This window comes from Molossus molossus, unplaced genomic scaffold (assembly GCF_014108415.1).
Source record: "Molossus molossus isolate mMolMol1 unplaced genomic scaffold, mMolMol1.p scaffold_m16_p_10, whole genome shotgun sequence".
In the NCBI taxonomy this organism is placed as follows: Eukaryota; Metazoa; Chordata; class Mammalia; order Chiroptera; family Molossidae; genus Molossus; species Molossus molossus.
The window spans coordinates 76,032,585-76,053,752 of NW_023425345.1; the positions used below are offsets into that span (position 1 = coordinate 76,032,585).

A 21,168-nucleotide genomic window follows, 5' to 3' on the forward strand; every position below is an offset into this window, starting at 1 on the left:
AAAACCCTGTGAAAATGTATCTCAAGATAAAACGAATTCAGATATAATATAATTTGCAAATACTTCCCATTTTCTGTTCATCCCTCTTCTGAAACAGGGGATGAGATCTCACAAGACTTATTTTTGGTGGGGGAAAAGAATAAAAGGTGAGGAGGGTAAACAGGGCAGACAATGACAAACTATTACATCTCGGAAGACAAGAAGGTGTAGGGTTATTTCTAACCAATCTCCCCTGCTTGGGACAATATAAAGAGGCTGAAAACTAAGTAACTAGGAAATACTTTGAATTTCTCTTGTTCTGAAAGTTCCATTCTGTCACAGCACCAGGAATCTTTACCTTAGATTTAGTTGGTGGACAGCAGCCACTAGGCACAGCTAACTGCAGCTGCCTCCAGGGTTTGCTTCTAGAACCAGACCCTCCAGGACTCCTAAGAAGTTCTGTATATCCTTGCCTCAATCATACCATTTATTTTTTAATCTGTTTGCTCATATTCTGTAAACTCTTATTCTTACTAGTTTTAAGGTGTTTAAAGGAAAGGAAAATTTTTATATAAGTCAAAAAGGGACTGAACCCTTGGAAAGACTCACTGAAGAATAAGATATAGTCCTTGCGAAGGAGACATTCACTTGCTATTGCAAGAAACAAAATAAATATTCTCAAGATTTCGAGAATATCATGCTAAGCAAAAGAAGTCAGACAGAAAAGCCAAGAACCATATGATTTCACTCATATGTAGGATATAAAACTGAAAGCAACAAATGAACAAACAAGAGAAACAAACACAAACTCATAGACACAGACTACAGTATGGTGGTTATCAGAGGGAAGGGGGGTAGGGGTAGTAAAGGGTAAAGGGGGTCAAGTATACAGTGATGGAAAAAGATTTGACTTTGGGTGGTGGGCACACAATGCAATATACAGAAGGTACATTATAGAAGTTTACATTTGAAATCTATATAATTTCATTAATCAATGTCACCCCAATAAATTTAATTTAAAAATAAATAAGTACATATAATGCATTTAAAATGCAGTAGAAAATATGAGAAAGCATAGAGAAATATACAATTCTCATGTTAGTTTTAAGAATTAATATAATAGTTTTTTACATGGCTTATAGAGCATATTTTTAAAATATATATAAAATTGCACCTAAGTCATATTTCTTATCTGTTAAAAAATAGTTTATGAAAAAATTTGATTACATTTCATATCATTTGTTTATAGAATAAGAACAATGAAAATATATGTATAATTTTACAGGGCTCAAAAGATACTATTTACAAAAGAGGAGTTATAATAATTTGTTGAATGTCAAAGATCGAAGCAGAATAATTATTTACTTAATAGTAAAATACCAGAAAAAGAATATAAAAAGAACAAAGATTTAAAAATGGCAAATGTACAGAAAAACAAGAGATTATCACAATTAATGTAAATGAAATAGATCCCTCCCACTTAAGAATAAGGAGGAGGGCAGAGGAGCTTAAATTATGAAAAGTCACAGCCATAAAATGTTATATAAAAAAGTTAAACCCAGCCAGTGTGGCTCAGTGGTTGAGCATCGACCCTATGCACCAAGAGGTCACTGGTTCGAGTCCCAGTTAGGGCACATACCCAGGTTGTGGGCCCAACCCCCAGTGAGGGGCATGCAGGAGGTGATCCATTGGTGATTCTCATTGGTGTTTCTATCTCTCTCTCTCTCTCAAATCAATAAAGAAAAAAAAATTTTTTTAAATCGTTAAAAATCAAAGTTTTAATGAGGTATGCCAGATAAAAAATTTTAAACAAGCCAAGTGCCATACTGGTATTAAATAAAGTAGAATTCAGAATAATGCACTTACAAATATAACAAAGAAATGCATCTATATTAATAAAATATATAACTAAACAGCATATATTATATAATACAATAAATAGAAAATTACTAAAGAAACACAAGCAATAGTTTAACACATTCAGTTTATAGTAAATCATAAAGTTAATGATATTAGGGAGATTTGAATAAAATTATTAATACATTCAAGTTAACAAACACTTTTACAATATTAAAAGCTGTGGAGGATAAAACTTTTTCTTAATCACTGCCATATAACCTTTACTTCTACGGCTCTGGAGTCAGAAAGTTCTGTGTTTCAGCACTAGCTCTACTTGTTAATGGCAATGTATTGTTAAGCACATTATTTAATGTTTCTAAGATACAATTTCTATATTCATAAAACACATTAATTTAAATTATACATTCAAAATGTATATAATGTTACCATCACAATAGGTCTGATTTGAAGAGTAAAGAAATACATGAGGCCGTGGCTGGTGTGGTTCAGTTGCTTGAGCACTGTCCCTCGCACAGAGAGTTCACCAGTTGATTCTAGGTCAGGGCACATGCCCGTGTTGCGGGCTTGATTCCAGTAGGGGCCTGTGGCAGGCAGCCCATCCATATTTCTCTCTCACTGATGTTTTTCTCTCTCCCTCTCCCTTCCTCTCTGTCTCTAAAATCAATAAAAACATTTAAAAATAAGAAAAAAGAAATACATGAGTACTTTATACATGAGTTAGTATTCTCCTGATGCCTCCATTTTCTCATTTGAAAGTCATAAAAATAATACATGGAATATAGTACCTGTCCTTTATATATATATCACCTTTTAATATTAATAAAATATATCATTTTATATTAAGAAGAAAATGAGGAAATAAAAATTAGTAGAATGTTATTGACATACATTTTATATGTGAAAAATTGTAATATAATCCTGGATCTTGGAAAATAATAAGTCTTTTATTCTAAAGTGTTGTATGTAACCATTACCATTCTGTTTTGCCAATGGGGTGTTTTCTTTTCCAAACAAATATCAGCTTAGTTGCTTTGTAGAATAAAGAAAATTAAAGACTAGTTCACAGAGCAATATTATTTTAATCATTATATAATAACAGCTCTTGATATTTGCTTCTTAAAGTTGAAATTAAAATATTTTAGCACATTATAAATTATAAACACATATGATTTTATATATTCTAAGCAAATAAAGTAATGATATATAGACATATATTGTTAGAAATATTTTGTAAAACAGAAAAAAGTTTGTTGCCATATATAAAAATATTCTTGAGCTCTGGCTGGTTTGGCTCAGCGGTTGGAGTGTTGGCCCATGGACCAGAGAGGCCTGGGTTTGGTTCCCGCTAATGGCACATACCTGGGTTGCCGTTTGTCCCCGGCCAGTTAGGGTCATGTGGGTGACAACCACTCGATGTATTTCTCTCACATCGATGTTTCTCTCTCTCTCTTCCTCCCTCTCTCGCTCCCGCTCTATCTGAAAATAAATGCAAAAGTGTCCTCGGGTGAGGATTTGATATAATAATTTTACAAGAACAAGAGTAACTTGGACCCTTAGAAAACAAAATTTGCATGCGATATAATGATTTTTACATTACATTATATAGATTACATTATACAGATTCTCAGTGAGAGAATCATTTCCCACATAATATTCTTTTCACAGCATCTTTCACATCTCTGTTTCTCAAACTATATATTAGCGGGTTTAGCATTGGTATAATAAGTGTGTAGAGCACAGCTACAGTCTTGCTTTGTTCTGGTGAGGAGATGGCTCTAGGTTGGGCATACATGAAGAACACTGTCCCGTAGAATAAAATCACCACTGCTATATGGGAGCCACAGGTAGAGAAGGTCTTATACCTGCCATGGGTTGAGGGAATCTTCAGGACAGTGCAGAGGATATAAGCATAGGAAACCAGGATGACAGTTGTGGTGGTGATGATGATGAGAGCAGAGAGAATAAACAGTACAATCTCATTTACAAAAGGGTCAACACATGAGATCTTGATCAGGGCTGGGACATCACAGAAAAAGTGGTCCAATCTATTCTCTCCACAGAAATGCAAACTGAAGGTGAAACCCGTTTGGACTATGGAGTTGATGCTTCCACAGATATAGGATCCAGTTACCAACTGAACACAGACTTTCTGGGGCATATGCACAGGATAAAGGAGAGGAGAGCAAATGGCGGAGAAACGATCAAATGCCATGACAGCCAGAAGAAAGCCTTCAGTGGTGACAAACAGGGCAAAAAAGAAAAATTGGGCTGCACAGCCATTGTAAGAAATTTTCTTTTCATTAGACAAGAAGTTGGCTAAAGTTTTGGGAGCAATGACTGTGGAGTAACAGAGATCTAAATAGGACAAGTTTCTAAGAAAGAAATACATTGGCATTTGAAGTCTGGAGTCACTTTGAATGACAATTATCATGCTGATATTTCCCACCAGAGTGATCACGTAAATCAGCAAGAATACCAGGAATAAGAAGATCTGTAGTTCTGGAGAGGTTCTGAACCCTAATAGAATAAACTCAGTCACCTCTGAGTAATTCATATAAAGTTCATTCTTCATAGCTGAGATATAGGTGGAACTGACGAAATGATAAAAATGAAAGAAATGAGTAACCAGAATACTTGTTTTAGTAAAAATAACTAGGAATCAACATGAAAAAAAAAAAATGTCATATCATATTGTTCTCAATACTTCACAAAATACCAATGAACATAAAGAATAAATTACTACAAAATAAAAACAGACTCAGATACAGAGAACAAACTGATGGTTGCCAGAGGGGAGAGGGGTTGGAGGAATGGGTGAAAAAGGTGAAGGGATTAAGAAGTACAAATTGGCAGTTAGAAAATAGTCATGGGGATGTAAAGTACAGAATAAGAAATATAGTCCATAATATTGTAATAACTGTGTATGGTGTCAGGTGAGTACTTGAAATATTGGGAGGAATGTTAGTAAAGTACATGATTGTCTAACCACTATGCTGTACACCTGAAACTAATAACAAATAATATTGAGTGTAACTATAATTAAAAAATAAAAAAAATTTTAAAGAATCATTTACTATCTTTAAAAAGTCTTCCTGCCTTGGCTGGTTTGGCTCAGCAGTTAGAGCGTGAGCCTGTGGACCAAAGAGTCTCAGATTGGATTCCTGTCAAGGGCACATACCTGGGTTGCAATTTGGTACCCAGCCCTGGTGGGGGTTGTGTGGGAGGCAACGAGTCGATGTTTCTCTCTCTCTCTCCCTCCCCCTGACTCTACCTGAAGAAAAATATCCTCGGGTGAGGATTAAAAAAAAAAAGTCTTCCTAGTGAAGAGTTCAATCTAGTTGAATTTAGCCTCTTTAGCTACACCAATTTGCAAGTAATGCAGATTTGCCCTCTAAGTGTGCTTTGGGGAAATGAAAGTTCTAGGAAAACAAGAGCTTCTTTTCTTTTTCATTCTTGATTTATTATCAGTTTACTGCCATTCAAAGCTGCCTCCTTTAGTGTAAGATATTTCTCACAGATATTATAATCCACTTAAGATTATATTTAAAGTGAAAATTTGTTCAATTGATGGTCTCTCATTTTGTTTTAAGAATTATTCGGTTTATCTACTATATAAAAGTAATACACAAATATTGTATCTGTCTTTCTTATGTTAGGAAAAAGGCTTCAGATCCTGTCAAAAGCATCATTCTTTTACTCATTAACCTCATGTCCTTATTTCTTTATTGTTTTTTGTCCCCTGTATAGATATACACTCTTAGTGGCACAGTTCTTCTAAAAAAAAGAGGTGATTCTTATATTTGCTAAAAACAATGAAATCAGATTTTTATTGTTTACTTCCTAACTTCCTTCTTTCCTTCCTTTCTTCCCTTTGTTTTCTTTGGGTTTTGCCAATTGGAATGCAAGTGGAAAATTCTAAGATCTTGGGCGGAGATTTTTCTGTCTTTTCAGAAATACAGACATTTGTGCATATGAAGGACATAAGGCACACAGAACAATCTAAAGATAGTTATAGTGAAGAAAAGGGAAGAAATATGTATTTAAACAAGCTTGCATTATATGTATTTAGACTTAGGCTATTATGACTATAAAATCTTAAATTACATACACTGGAAAGGTAGAGCAAAAATTTATTCTAACTTTATGAATGGGAAAATTGGGACAAGGAAAATTTAAGAAGCTTATTTTTAGTTATAAGATTAAGCAGCATAATGGTTTATTATTCAATAATTTATCATACAATGTAAAAAACTGACAATAAATTTATGAAAATATTTTATAATTGTATAATTATAAAATTGATAATTATGTGTATATATAAATGTATATATAAATTATTTAAGCATAATAAAATTATATGTAATATAAACTAAAAATGTCTTTTGCCATTTTTGTTGCCATTGCTCTTATTTCACTCATTTGACATTCTTTTAAAACAGTTTGGGACTATGGAAGTATTTTAGAATCAATTTGTTCTACTTCAATATCTTCTGTTTTGAAAAAATTAAAAGTAAACAGCAATGTTGGTTGATTAATTTTAGAAAGCATAAGAATAGTCAAAAAACAACCTCTGGTAGGGCCTATCAACTACAAAATACATATTTTCCTCAAATTCATATTTTATATAAACAAGTTTCTGGTTTAAACAGAAAAGTTTGAGGAAAAATATGTAACTAATGCTATGCAAAAGAGAAGTGTTCAAAATAAACAAATTAAATATAAGAGATGTTCTCAAGAGTGGATACTACTTCTTACCTTAGTAAACCCTCTACTACATGTGAAATAGGGTACATTCATGAAGAAACAACGTATGAAAAGAAGCAAACCTTTGTTCAACAGGAAGTTGTTCTGCAACATGGATTGCATTTCTTCACTGTTCAGATCATGGCTCAAAACTCCAAAGCTGAAGAAGTACTAGCAAAAATTTTAGCTTCTCTCTCTCACACTCACTCTCGGTTACTCTACTTTTTTATTAATTAAACCTGGGATGGGTTCTGAGAGAAATTTTCTCATGGGGAGGAAAATCAGAGCAATGGGCATTCCCTCTGCAAGATACTAACTAGGGACTAAGGTCTCTCTCAACAGTAATGTATTTGGTATCACAATGCAAAAAGAATAATGAAAGAAGTTATCAATTAGTAAATTCACCAGATTTTTAGATAGCTAGAAGGGCTTTCTAGAAAACGTGAGAACTAACTTTCTACTTACAGAACAAAAAAAAATTTAAAAACACACACACACACACACATTTGAATTAGAAGCACTTGATTCTTTATTTTCATGATTTACACAGATGGACATTCATGATTTTTTATTTGAATGGATTAAAATGAATAAAAATCTTAGTTTTAGAAACTCATTTCCTATCTCTACTGTAAATACATCAAGCTTATATTAGAAAAATTTAATATGGAGAATAGTCTAAAAAGTCAGTGAAAGAGTTGGGGGTGGGAATGGTTGAAATGACAGAGAGAGTAGTCAGTCACACCTCCATCTTTGGTTTCAAGGCACAAAAAGAGATGGTGTTAAAAGATCCTAGAGTGGCCCAACCAGTGTGGCTCAGTGGATTGAGCATCGTCCCATGGCCTGAGAGGTCCCAATTCAGTTCCTGGTCAGAGCACATGTCCAGGATTCAGGTTCCATCCCCAGTGAGGAGGGGGGCAGCATGCAGGAGGCAGCCAATCAATGTTTCTCTTTCACATCAATGTTTCTATCTCTCTCTCTCTTCCCTTCTCTCTAAAAAAATCAGTAAAAAAACCATACTTTAAAAAAAGATCCTAGAGTGGTTGGCACGTAGTACAACATACAGATAATGTATTATAGAATTGTACACTTGAAATCTATATAATTTTATTAACCAATACCACCCCAATAAATTTAATGAAAAAAATAAAGAAAACTTAATATTTTTTTAAAAAAGATCCTAGAAGTCTGGTATTTTCTTCAGGATTGAGAGCCCTGGTGGGGTCTGCCCATAGGTACTAAAATAAAAAAGAGAAACACCCCAAGAAGCATACTGAAAGAAAAAGAAATTCCCTATCTGCATACATCCTCAATTCTGCCATTATTGTGTGAAAGCAGCCATAGACAGTATGCGAATGAATGAGTGCCCCTGGATTTGGCCCACAGTAATGACCACTACTTCTAGAATATACAAATATTTCTCAACTAACATTTTGGGAAAGAAAGAATATTTTTCAGCATTTTTTACAATCATGTTATATGCATTTCAAAATTGTCCTAGAGATCTTGGTTTATTCTGATAACATTTTCTTTTAGCTAGAAAAACTCTCTTTGGCATTTCTTATAAAGTAAATTTGTCATAGCATTCTCTTAGTTTTCCTTTATTAGAAGGGTTTTACTTAGCCTTCAGTTCTCAAGTACATTTTTTCCTGGACATAGCATTTTGGTTTGGTCTCTCTTCCTCCTCCCTTTAAGCACTTTAAACATGTTGTTCCATTGTCTTCTGTTTTGAATTATTACTGACAAGAAGTCTATGCTTTAACTTTTATTTGTTTGTATCTAATGTCTCTTTTTCCCTCTTGCTACTTTAACAATGTTTTCATTTACATTCATTTTCAGAAATTGTATTCTGATGAGCTTTCATTTGGTTTTCTTTGTTTATCCTGCTTGGATTTTTGTGACTTTGACTGCATTTATGTGTTTATCATTGTTATGAACTTTGAAAAAAAATTGTAATCATTATAGTTTGTAATATTTTTCTGGCCCCTCTTCTTACACTTTGATTAGTAATATTTTCTCAGTTGTCATTAAATATCTGTTCTTTCTTCCCCTTTTAACCTGTGCTTATGTTTCATTTGTTTCTATTGCTATGTGTTCAATTTAAAACCTTTTCTTCATGATCTGTTTCCTTTTTCTCAGGAATTACAGTCATTCACTGCTTATTGTATAATAGCTAAAATAGCTGGTTCATATATTTTCCTCCAGAGTTGTTTTTTTTTTTGGTCAAGGAAGGCAGATGTTGCAGTATTTAGTCTTTCATGAGTAGATGTAAAAACATCTTCATTACTTTTTAAATATTAAATGACCTTTACATTCGTGGTATAAACATACACTCCAGGGAAATTTTATTGTTCTTTTTATATTGAAGCATTTTATTTATTAATAGTCTGTCTAGGACTTTTGATGTTAAACTTTTTTTTTTTTTTATCCTCATTCGAGGACATTTTTCCATTTTTTGTACAGACAGAGTGGGAGGGAGAGAGAGAGGGAAACATCGATGTGAAAGGGACACATCGAGTGGCCACCACCCGCACGACCAACTAGGGCCGGGGACAAACTGCAACCGAGGTACATGCCCCTTGCGGGAACCGAACCCAGGTCTCTCCGGACCGCAGGCGGACGCTCTAACCGCTGAGCCAAACCGGCCAGGGCTGATGTTAAACTTTTATGGTAGAGATTTATCAATCATTTTTTATTTTAACATCTATATAAGAATTATGACAGATTCATATATATAGTTAAGAAGTATTTTCTTTATGACTATTCTTGAAAGAGTTTATGTAAAAATAGTCTTATTGCTTTCTTAAATATTTGAAAGTAAACACTGTTGAAGACAGTGGGGAGATTATTAATAAAATTTTAATTTCTTAATAGATTTTTTTTATCCTCACCCGAGGACACTTTTGCATTTATCTTCAGATACAGCGGGAGGAGAGAGGGGGGAAGAGAGAGAGAAACATTGACATGAGAGAGACACATTGAGAGGCTGCCACCCACACAACCTCAACCAGGGCCAGGGACTAACAGCAACTGAGGTATGTTCCTTTAGCATGCACCAAGAGGTCACCAGTTTGATTCCCAGTCAGGGCACATGCCCAGGTTGTGGGCTAAATCCTGAGTAGGGGGCATGCAGGAGGCAGCCAATCGATTTTCTCTCTCAGTGATGTTTCCATCTCTCTCTACCTCTCTCTTTAAAATCAATTAAAAAAATAAATTAGCTAGGGTTATATATATCTTACTGATCTTTTTTTAAAAAATCCATGTTAAACCATGTGAATATCCTGTTATTCATATTTTTCTATTTAATTAATTTTATTATTTATTTATTTTGTTTTGACTTGCTGTTTTCTATTTTACATTATTAAGATAGAAGATTAACCTAGATGTTCCTGTCTTTCTCCTTTATATTATTCACCTCTAAGGCTTTGTAAATCCCTCTGAGTACTTCTTTTCCCACCTTTTGGAAGTTTAGATATATCATAATTTATTATAATTTAGTCCCAACTAAATCAACATTTTGTCTGATTTTTTTTTTATCCGTGGATTTTATTTATCTCTCTACTTACATCATTTTTTAAAAAAATCTTCTCTTATACTTTAAAAACATGTCTCCTCTTTCACACACATTTCTTAAATACAGATTCTGGGGAAAGTAGGGGAATCATTAGGTAGAAAACCTTTATGCAGATTTTTATGTAAGTGGTCACTGGAATAAGTTGAAAGAGACAGACTTTATTAACCCTCCTTTGGGAGTAAAATGCAGAATCCTCCAGGAAACACTCTGAGTCCTACAGTAAAACAAGTCTCAGTGAAAGAGGTTCCGAATTCTTTGTAACTCCAGACCACCTAAGTCTCAGGCACACTGTCTTTGTCTGTTGGATAGTAATCTTATATTAAACTAAGAAAAAAGACCCTAACAGAAATTAACTGTCAAACGAGAAGCACGTTCCTCTATATTCACCATGTGCTGCACCCCCCAAATCTACTATTGGACACCACATTTGAAAATAGCAGGAGAGAATAATAGAATAGAGCACTAATCATAGTGAGGCACTACCCATAGTTATTAGAAATGTTAATCATGATTGCTTTGTTCTGATTAGAGAAAAGCCCATTCTGACCTGGCTGGGTGTTGTACCTCTTGGGAGTTTACCTCAGGAATGCTGTCCATTCTCCTAATCTGAGAACAAGAGGGAACTGCTTGACATCATGGAAACCTTAATGACCTGGTTATCAGAGCATTAGAACCCTGTTGGTGACACACTAGCTGCCATCTTTTGCAGTCCCCAGCCCACATTCCTCTTCCTTGCCCCAAACCTTTGCAACCCCCCAGCCCGCATTCCTTTCCCATGATTGTAATCGCCTGTAACCACTTTACCCATTTTTTTTCTTTATGCCTACCTGCCCTTTTTTCACGTAGTCTTTGTCTTTCTACTCTTTATAAATGGCCGGATAGCAGATTTTTATAGGGGGACCCACTGCTCTCCCATACTGCTGGCAATATTGGAATAAATGCTCATAGATGATTTAAACTTGTTTCTGCTTGATGGCTCAAGTAGTGACAAGTGGCCCAGACCCATTCGTTGTCTGGTTTCACATATATATAAACACAAATATAATGATAGTGTCTCTCTCTCTTTCTCTCTCATTGGATCATCTATAGAGCAACATATGTCCACTATCATCCAGCCTACTCAGAAAAGAATCTTCAAGCTGAGGTACAAGCTAACAGGCCATAACAGGATATGTATAGTACTTTTCTAATACTGACTTTTCCCTCATTCCTAATGTCAAGTAATTGCTGTCACTGTTACAGGAATTAAATTCAGGTGTATTCTGTTGTCACTGCTGTTTGAATCTTACTCTTTTCATTTTACTTTTGACTCAAGGAGGATGGATGTGCTGTGCAGAGTAAGTTCTGAAAGCAGAGATGAGATTGAAAAATAATGAAAACCAGCATATTATTATAAATTAACAAAAATATATACATAAAATGCATACATATATGTATATATAATTCTCTAAGTATGGTGTATGCATAAGACTGCTTATAAAATAATCAAAGCTGGAGTACAGATCATGTAAAAATTATTTAATATCAAGCTAACTTTTTGATTTAAGAATTATTGTTTTATAACATAATTTTAGTACCTAAATAATACTCTTATCTAAAACATTATGCACACAAGAAACTTTTTCAAACTCATCTATTGACTTCCCCCAAAATTTACAATTATGATGATTGCAGTGCCAATGGCTTGTAAAGTTTTCTTAATTTAAATATGTTTTTATTGATTTTTAGAGAGAGAGGGAAAGGAAGATGGAAAGAGAGATAGAAACATCGATGAGAGAGAAACACCAATTGGCTGCCTCCTGCATGCCTCCCACTGGAGATCAAGCCTGCAACCTGGGCATGTGCCCTGACTGAGAATCAAACCAGTGACCTCTTGGTGCATGGGTCAATGTTCAACCACTGAACCACACCAGCCAGGCAAGTTTTCTTAATTTAAATGATAGTATTCATGGTAGTGAATTCTCACTCAATTGTTGCTACACTAAAAACAATTACTTTAAAAGGCTTTAGCCTACATTTAACATTAAGATTTTTATATAATAAATATATTCTATTGCCTTGCTTAGTTTCCTAGTTTTAGGACAAAATTAAATCTTCAGTTCATAAAGGACATTTCTGAGTCATTGCTGTAAAGTGCAAATCCTTGGATCGAAAGAAAAGCTTTGGTCATTATTTTTCTCAAACATTTTATTGAGAAATCATTGCTGTCAAATAAACCATATTTATTCAGGGTGTAAAATTCTGTGAGTTTTAACAGATACATCACTACATCAAGATACAGAACATTTTTATTGTATCCAAAAAATTAAATATGCCCCTTTTTTATTCCATGCCTCCCTTTAACTTCATTCCCAGAATAATTTATACATATACCTAAATTATACACACACACACACACACACACACACACACACACACACACAGTATGTGCTCTTTTCTGTCAGACTTCTTTTACTGAGTAAAATGATCTTGAGGTTTATTCATTTTGTCGTGTGTATTATTAATTCATTCTTTTTATTGCTGAAAAAAAAATTCCACTTTTCATTATACACATTTATCAAATTTTGCTTATGCACTCAAATTGGTGGGCAATTGAGGAGTTTTTAGATGTTATATGTTGTGAATAAAGCAGATATGAACATTCATACATATGTATTTGAGCCAGGGTCCATTCCCTCCTTTCCCTCTCTCAGCTCAGCATCACAGAAAGTTCACTCATGTGTAAAGTACAGCATAGGGAATATAGTCAATAATATTCTAATAACTATGTATGGTGTCAGATGGGTATAAGATTTTTCAGGATGATCAGTTAGTAAGTTTTATAATGTCTAATCACTAGGGTGTACACCTGAAACTAATATAACATTTTATGTCAACTGTACAAGTAATTAAAAAATAAAAAATGATTTAAAAAAAGACTATAGGGATTCCTCTTCCTCTAGATTTCAGTTAAAGATTATCATATCACCTTGACAGGAGCAGGCTGAAAACATTTCTCATCCCCTCCAGCTTCATGTTGCAGAAGCTCTACACAGGGAAACAGTAGCTAAAATGCCTAGAAATGCCTTCCTCTACATGACCCCCATTTGTAGGGTAGAAGATCTACCTCAGGCGTGATAGGCCAAGAATAAGGGGGCCCCAATTTCAGGTGCTCTAGTTCTCTCAAAATATACAGGTTCTATGCCAAGAGACACAAGCTTAGAAGATCACAGGTTTCTGACCTCCAGAAAACCTGCTCATAAAACAAAGGGTGTCACTGAGAGAAATAGGTCACTGTTTCTGCTCCAGTTCCACAACAATTGAACACAGATTTTACCTAGAACGAAAGGAAGGCCATAATAACAGCTCGCCCCTGTAAACTGGCTTTGTTTGGGCAAAAATGTGGAAAAATTCAAGCCTAAGTGAACTCTCAAACATAATAAAAATTTGACAATAAGCAATTAAGAAGAGGTTGGTAGTTCCATCTGAGAGCAAAAATCTAACTGTAGACCAACTAGAAGTTTACCAGAGAGGACCAGGGAAGGAGACAGCTAAGAAGGGCCCTCTTGGGATTGGAATAAACCTCAAAGACTGACCTTAACGACTACCCTTACAAAGGGAAGCAAATTTAATTGGATCAGAGTGTAGAGCAATATATGTCCCAAAACTTTTTCAAAACAGTAGAACAAGAAGAATTAGTGTAGGCTATCTGCTGGCTAGGAAACCTACAGAGGCACATCACTCAACAAAACGATTAGGGGAAGACACAGCCGTGTAACTGCATGAAGCTGAGGTTCTGCCTCTGAGAAGTGACATCAGAGGCTTCTCAGAGCAAACAGAATTCAACAAAATAGTCCAGCAAAGTCATTAAAAAATGAAACCGCAAACAACTAAAATATAGAAATAAATGAAAGAATGTCATATAGTTGAAATTATATAGTTTGTAGCCTTGTCAGATCGACTTCTTTTACTTAATAACATGTTTATGGTTCCTCCATGTCTTTTCAAACCTGATAGCTCATTTCATTTTAGCGCTGAATATTATTCCATTGTCTGGATGTACCACAGCTTATTTATCCATTCACCTACTGAAAAACATCTTGGTTACTTCCAAGTTGGCAGTTATAAATAAAGCTGCTATAAACATCTACATGCAGGTTTTTATGTGGACATAAGTTTTCACCTCCTTTGAGTAAATACCAAAAAGCACAATTGCTGAATTATATAGTAAGAGTATGCTTAGTTTTGTAGAAAACTGCAAACTGTCTTCTAAAGTAATTACAGCATTTTGAATTCATGTAGCAATGATAAAGTCCCTATTTGTTGCTCTACATTCTTGTCAGCATTTGATATGGTCAGTGTTTTAGATTTAGGCTATTCTTTTTTTTTTTTTTATCCTCACCCGAGGATATTTTTCCATTTTTTGTACAGATAGAAACATCGACGTGAAGGGACACATCGAGTGGCTGCCACCCGCACGACCAACCAGGGCCGGGGACAAACTGCAACCGAAGTACGTGCCCTTAGCGGGAACCGAACCCGCAGGCCGACACTCTAACCGCTGAGCCAAACTGGCCAGGGCGATTTAGGCTATTCTAATAGATGCATAGTAGTATCTCATTTTTTTCTTTTTGTTTGTTTAAATTAAGATTAATTTTTTCTAATGTTTAAGTTTCACAGCAAAAGAGAGGCAGGTACAGTGATTTCCCATATATCCCCTGACCTCACACATGCATAGTCTCCCCCATTATAAATATCCTCCACCAGATTGGTATACTTGTCACAAGTGATGAACCTGATAGTTACATTATTATCACCTGAAATTAATGGTTTACTTCAGGATTTGGTTTACTCTTGGAATTGTATATTCTATAGGTTTGGACAAATGTGTAATGATATATATTCATAATTATGGTATCATAAAGAATATTTTGACTGCACTAAAAATCTTCTGTGTTCTGCCCATTTAACTTTTTCTACATCCCACAACCCCTAGCAACCTCAGATCTTTTTCCATAGTCTTGCCTTTTTCAGAATGTCATATGGTTGGAATCATACAATACGTAGTTATTTCAGATTGGACTCTTTTCCTTAGTAATGTGCATTTAAGTTTCCTCCATATCTTTTTACAGCCTGATGGCTCTTTCTTAGTCCTTAATAATAGTCAATTGTCTGGATATACTACACTTATTTATCCATTCACTTACTGAAGGATATCTTAGTTGCTTCCAAATTCTGATAATTGTCAATAAAGTTGCTTATAAATATCTCTGAAGGTTTTTGTGTGGACATAAACTTTCAACTCCTTTGGGTAAATACCAAGCAACAAAATTCCTGAATCATATAACAGTATGTTTGGTTTTGCAAGAAACTGCTGAATTGTCTTCCAAAGTGTCTGTACTATTTTCAGTTCCACCAGCAAAGTATGAGAGTTCCTATTGCTCCACTTGCTTGTCAGCATTTAATGTTGTCAGTGGTATGGATATTGGCCATCTGATAAGTATATAGTGGCATCTCATTGCTGTTTTATTTGCATGCCCTGATGACATGTGATGTAGAACACCTTTTCAGATGTTTATTTGCCATCTGTATATCTTCTTTGATGAGGTGTCTATTAAAGTCTTGGTCTATTTTTAAATCAGGTAGTTTGTGTTCTTATAGTTGAGTATTAAGAGTTCTGTGCATATTTTATATGCTTTATCAGATATGTATTTTTAATTTTCATTCTTTGACAATGTCTTTGACAGAGCAGAAGTTTTCAGTGTTAGTGAAGTCCGACTTATTAATTGTGTTTTTCATGGATCATGCCTTTGGTGTTATATCTAAAAAGGCATCATCATATCCAAGGTCATCTACATTTCTTCTATGTTATCTTCTAGAAATTGTATAGTTTTGTGTATTACACTTAGGTCTATGATCCATTTTTGTGGATGATATAAGGTTTATGTCAATTTCACAGTTTTGCATGAGAATGTTCAATTGTTTCAGTACTCTCTGTTAAAAAAAAAAACTGTACTTTACCCCATTGTCTTAACTTTGCTCCTTTGTCAAAGATCAGTTGACTATATTTACGTGGCTCTATTTCTATTCCCCCTGTTCTGTCCCATTGATTCATTTTTTTTTTTGTCCTCACCTGAGGACATTTTTTCATTTTCTATTCAGATAGAGTGGGAGGAAGAGGGAGGGAGGCAGGGAGGGAGGGAGAGAGGGAGGGAAGGAGAGAGAGAGAGAGAGAGAGAGAGAGAGAGAGAAACATCGATGTGAAAGGGACACATCGAGTGGTTGCCACCAGTACGACCCACCCAAGGCCAGGGACAAACTGCAACCAAGGTACGCGCCCTTAGCGGGAACCAAACCTAGGTCTCCCTGGACCGCAGGCCGACGCTCCAACCACTGAGCCAAACCGGCCAGAGGCCATTTTTCTATTATTTCTCCGATACCACATTGTCTTACTGTGGCTATATGGTCAATCATGAAATTGTGTAGCATCAGTCTTCTGATTCATTCTTCTTCGATATTGTATCGGCTATTTTGAGTCTTTTGCCTCTCCATATAAACTTTAGATTTAATATCTAATGTTTGTCAACATCCAAAACAATTGGGATTTTAATTGGTATTGCATTGATTATATAGATCAAGTTAGGAAGAAGTGATATCTTGGTATTGAGTCTTCCTCTCCAAAAACATAAAATATCTTTCCATCTAGGTCTTCTTAGATTTCTTCCATTGAAGTTTTACACTTTTCCTCCTATAGATTTTCTACATACTTTGTGAGATTTATACCTAAGTATTTTACTTTTTAGGAATGCTAATATAAATGTAACTGTGGTTTTCATTTTAAATTTCACTTGTTCATTGCTGGTATATAGAATTCAATTGACTTTTATATAGTAACAATATATCCTGCAACTTTCTTATAATCTCTTCTTTGTTTCAGGAGTTTTGTTGTCAATTCTTGCAGATTTTCTACCCAGACAATTATGTCCTCTGTGAACAAAGACAGTATTATTCCTTCCTTCTTATTTTATATAACTTTTTGTATTAGTTTGCCAGAATCATCATAACAAAATACCACAGACTGGGTGGCTTAAAAAACAAATTTATTCTTTCACCGTTCTGAAAATGGGAAGTCCAAGATGAAGGTGCCGCAGATTTGGTTTCCTCTACGGCCTCTCTCCTTGGCTTGCAGACAGCCGCCCTCTGACTCCCTCTTCACATTGCCCTCCTTCAGTGCACGGGCACCCGTGGTGTCCCCCTGTGTGTTACATTCTCCTCTTCTTATAAAGATTCCAGCCAGATTGTGCTGGAGCCCATCAACACCTTATTTTAGTTACCTCTTTGAAGGCCCTCTCTCCAAATAAAATCACGAGCTGCAGCACAGGTGGGTAAGGGCTTTAACACACAAGTTTTGTAAGATAAAACTCAACCCACAACACTTTTATTTCTTTTTCTTGTCTGTTACATTAGTAAGACTTCCAATAGGATGTTGAAAGTTGTGGTGAGTGGGGACATCCTTGCTTGTTCTTAATCTTAGTGAGAATGCTTCTAGTTTCTCACAATTAAAGATGATCTTAGCTTTTTAAAATATGACCTTGGGTTTTTGTAGATGTTCTTTGTCAAGTTGAGGATATTGCTCCCTATTCTTAGTTTGGTAAAAGTTCCTTTATTTTTTATCTGTTTCTACCATCACCACACACACCATTCAAGGTAAAAAATGAGGAGATACAACCCCTTCAGCATACTCTCCTCATACTAATCAGTTAATATGTTCTGTTCTTTTAACCTTCAATTTTTCAATTCAGTCCTTTTTCATTTACACTGACCTACTTCAAGCACACATCAATAATACAAACTGATACAGCAGTTTCCCTGACTCTAATCTAACCCCCTTTTAAATACATCTTTCACATAGTCCTAAAGGCTTTCCTTGATTACCAACTACCTGCTCTCAAGAACCCCACCTTGCAATCTCTATATTTATCTTTGGTATAAACATTTCTTGATTTTAATTTTCTGTCCAAGGATGTGACTCTCACACTAAATTGTAAGCTCCCTAAAGAATGAGGTTATGATTCAGCCTGTGTGGCTCAGTGGTTCAGCGTCCACCCATGAAACAAGAGGTTACCAGATCGATTCCCGGTCAGAGCACGTGACTGGGTAGTGGGCTGGATCTCTACTGAAGCATGCAGGAGGCCGCCAATTGATGTTGATGTTTCTATCTCTCTCTCCTCTCCCTTCCTCTTTCTCTAAAATCCATAGAAACACATTTTTTTAAAAAAGAATGAGGTTATTTATACCTGAGTCTATTACAAGACCAGCACATCTTACACAGGTAGTTCATAAAATTAATCAAATAAATAAATATTCAAAGGCATAGATGAGCAAATTTGGATCACGTTCTATTTTGATGACTGCCTTACTTCTATAACATTATTAAATATTTCTTACAATAATTAACACAGGAAAAAAACATGAAGATCCAAACTGAAGGAATTATTGCTCAGAAGGGTTTGCACATCTCTATCTCCCACTTCAGTTTTTTACTTTAGAATTCAGCAGTTAGCAGTCTCGGAGTGCTCCACAGTATGCGACACACTCCATATACAATTCTCTAAGCTGATATATATAGTAAAGATTAAGTATTGTTGTTTTCTTCTTATTACTTCTTCCTCTCAATATAATACATATAAAATACTTGATTCAAAGTGAAAATTCAATAACCATTTAACATGGTTAAAAAAAACCAAAAAACTAGTTATAAAATTTGGAAATGTTTGCCCTGGCCAGTTTGGCTCAGCAGTTAGAGCGTCAGCCTACGATCCAGAGAGACCCGGGTTCGGTTCCTGCTAAGGGCACGTACCTCAGTTGCAGTTTGTCCCCGGCCCTGGTTGGGTCGTGTGGGTGGCAACCACTCATGTCCCTTTCACGTCGATGCTTCTTTCTCTCTCTCCCTCCCACTCTATCTGAACAAAATATTTTTTTTTTAAAATGTCCTGAGGTGAGAATAAAAAAATATTGGAAGTGTTTTATTTTAAAAAACAAATTGGACATTATTATCAATTACCAATCATTGTATAAGTGAAGAAGCAATTCCAAAGACAAACACCAGACAAAATATTGTTTAAACATTGTAATAAAATATCAAAAGAGTGTTCAGCAGTATGCCATAAAAATAAATAGAAATCAATTATGTGAAATAAGACATTATTCAAAATCAGTGGGTGGGTTCATCTTGAAGAATGCTTCTCTAATATCCAGGACATCTCCAGTATCAAGATGGTCAAAATTAATAATGTCTCAGAGGAAAAGAAAAAAGTAATAATGGGAAGGGTACTCTCTGTTGAAAAAACTTCTAATAACACTTTTGTTTTATTTATTTATTTTAATTGATTTTAGAGAGAGGAAGGGAGAGGGAGAGAGAGAAACATGATAAGAAAACATCAATTGGCCACCTCCTGCACACCCCCACTAGGGACTGGGTTCACAACCTGGGCATGTGCTCTGACTGGGAATCAAACCAGTGACCTCTTGATGCATGAGTCGATGCTCAACCACTGAGCCACACTGGCCGGGCTAGTAACACTTTTATGATGGTCAGGAGAATAACTTTCATGAATGGCCATAAGTATGAAATAACCGCCTCACTTTTAGTGGAAGAGAAATAATAATCAAAGAATAGTATTTTTCTTCTCTATAATTCTTTTTAGAGCTTCTTTAACATCTTTGTTTCTCAGAGAGTAAATCAAAGGATTCAACATGGGAGTGACTAAGGTATAACATAAGGAGGCCACTTTACTCAATTCAGGAAATCTGTCAGGAGTGAGATACATAAAAAAGACAGCACCATACAGTACACTCACGACTCCTAGGTGAGAGCTGCAAGTAGAAAAGGCTTTCTTACGTCCCTCAGTGGAGTGTATCTTTAGAACTGTGGACACAATATACATATAAGAAACAATAATAACTATGATGGTAGGCAAGATAATGATGCTGGATAAGAAAAATGAAATCATTTTATAGATAAAGAGGTCAGAACAAGATAGTCTCTGAAGTGGACGAGTATCACAGTAAAAGTGGTCAATGGCCCGAGAAGAACAAAAGGATAAAGTGAATGTCATGCTGGTCTGAAGAACTGAGGTGATGCAGCCACAAAAATAGGAACCAGCCACCAGTTGAATGCAGAGACGTGTTGACATCTGGACAGAGTACAGGAGTGGGTTGCAGATGGCAATGAAGCGGTCATAAGCCATGGCTGCCAGGAGAAATCCTTCAGTCACAATGAACAAGGCAAAGAGAAAGAGCTGGGTCACACAACCTGCAAAGGAGATGGACTTGCTCTCAGACCAGAAGTTGATCATGGCCTTGGGTGCAATAACAGATGAATAGAATAGATCAATGAAGGAGAGATTGCATAGGAAGAAATACATTGGTGTGTTCAGCTGGGGATCAGTCATAATAATGGCCATCATCCCAACATTTCCCAGAAGGACCATGACATATACAAACAGAAATAGCAGGAAGAGGAGAATGTGGAGTTCTGGGCACACCTTGAAGCCTATAAGAATGAAGTCAGTCACTTCTGAGTGATTGCTTATTCCCTTGTCACCCATGGCAGAAACCTGCTGAGAGGCACAAAGCAAAATAAATAAATGAGTCATTGGCTTTGATCCTACCTGTAAATAAGCTCTTTAAGTATTGGGATTTACAAAGCTATTTTATAATCATTCATTTTAACCTTATAAAATTACTGTGACTTAACTTTAAGCTAATTCCAACAGATGATGAATAAAAAGGTTAGTTTTAGGTTCTAGTTCCTATAAGGAGTAGAATTAAGTCTTTTCCCGTGAGTCTAATGTAATGTCATTTCACCCAAATGCGCTTCACATTTGCAGCTATCACTTCTCTGCAATTATGACTCATGATTTATGCATAAATTCTATGTCATGAAGCACTTATTGGAAGAGAGAACAAATAATTTAATAAATGACATTTGGGAAGCAATTTTGATGTTTGGGTTTGGAGATACTGGTGGT

At 35.4% G+C, this 21,168-nt stretch overlaps 2 protein-coding genes across 2 annotated transcripts; both read right to left on the reverse strand.

The window, feature by feature from the left end:
- Positions 1 to 3,475: 3,475 nt before the first annotated feature.
- On the reverse strand, positions 3,476 to 4,411 carry LOC118623272 (olfactory receptor 12-like). Its single transcript, XM_036250767.1, has one exon. The coding sequence runs from the start codon at positions 4,409 to 4,411 to the stop codon at positions 3,476 to 3,478; it is 936 nt and encodes a 311-aa protein (XP_036106660.1).
- Positions 4,412 to 19,788: 15,377 nt separating this feature from the next.
- On the reverse strand, positions 19,789 to 20,882 carry LOC118624739 (olfactory receptor 9K2). The gene has a single exon (XM_036253215.1). It carries the CDS (start codon positions 20,791 to 20,793, stop codon positions 19,804 to 19,806), a length of 990 nt encoding a protein of 329 aa, XP_036109108.1. The 5' UTR covers positions 20,794 to 20,882; the 3' UTR covers positions 19,789 to 19,803.
- Between the last annotated feature and the right edge of the window lie 286 nt (positions 20,883 to 21,168).

Coding starts and splice junctions, on each gene's coding strand:
- LOC118623272 (XM_036250767.1), bottom strand. CDS start 4,411: ATGAAGAATGAACTTTATATGAATTACTCAGAGGTGACTGAGTTTATT.
- LOC118624739 (XM_036253215.1), bottom strand. CDS start 20,793: ATGACTCATTTATTTATTTTGCTTTGTGCCTCTCAGCAGGTTTCTGCC.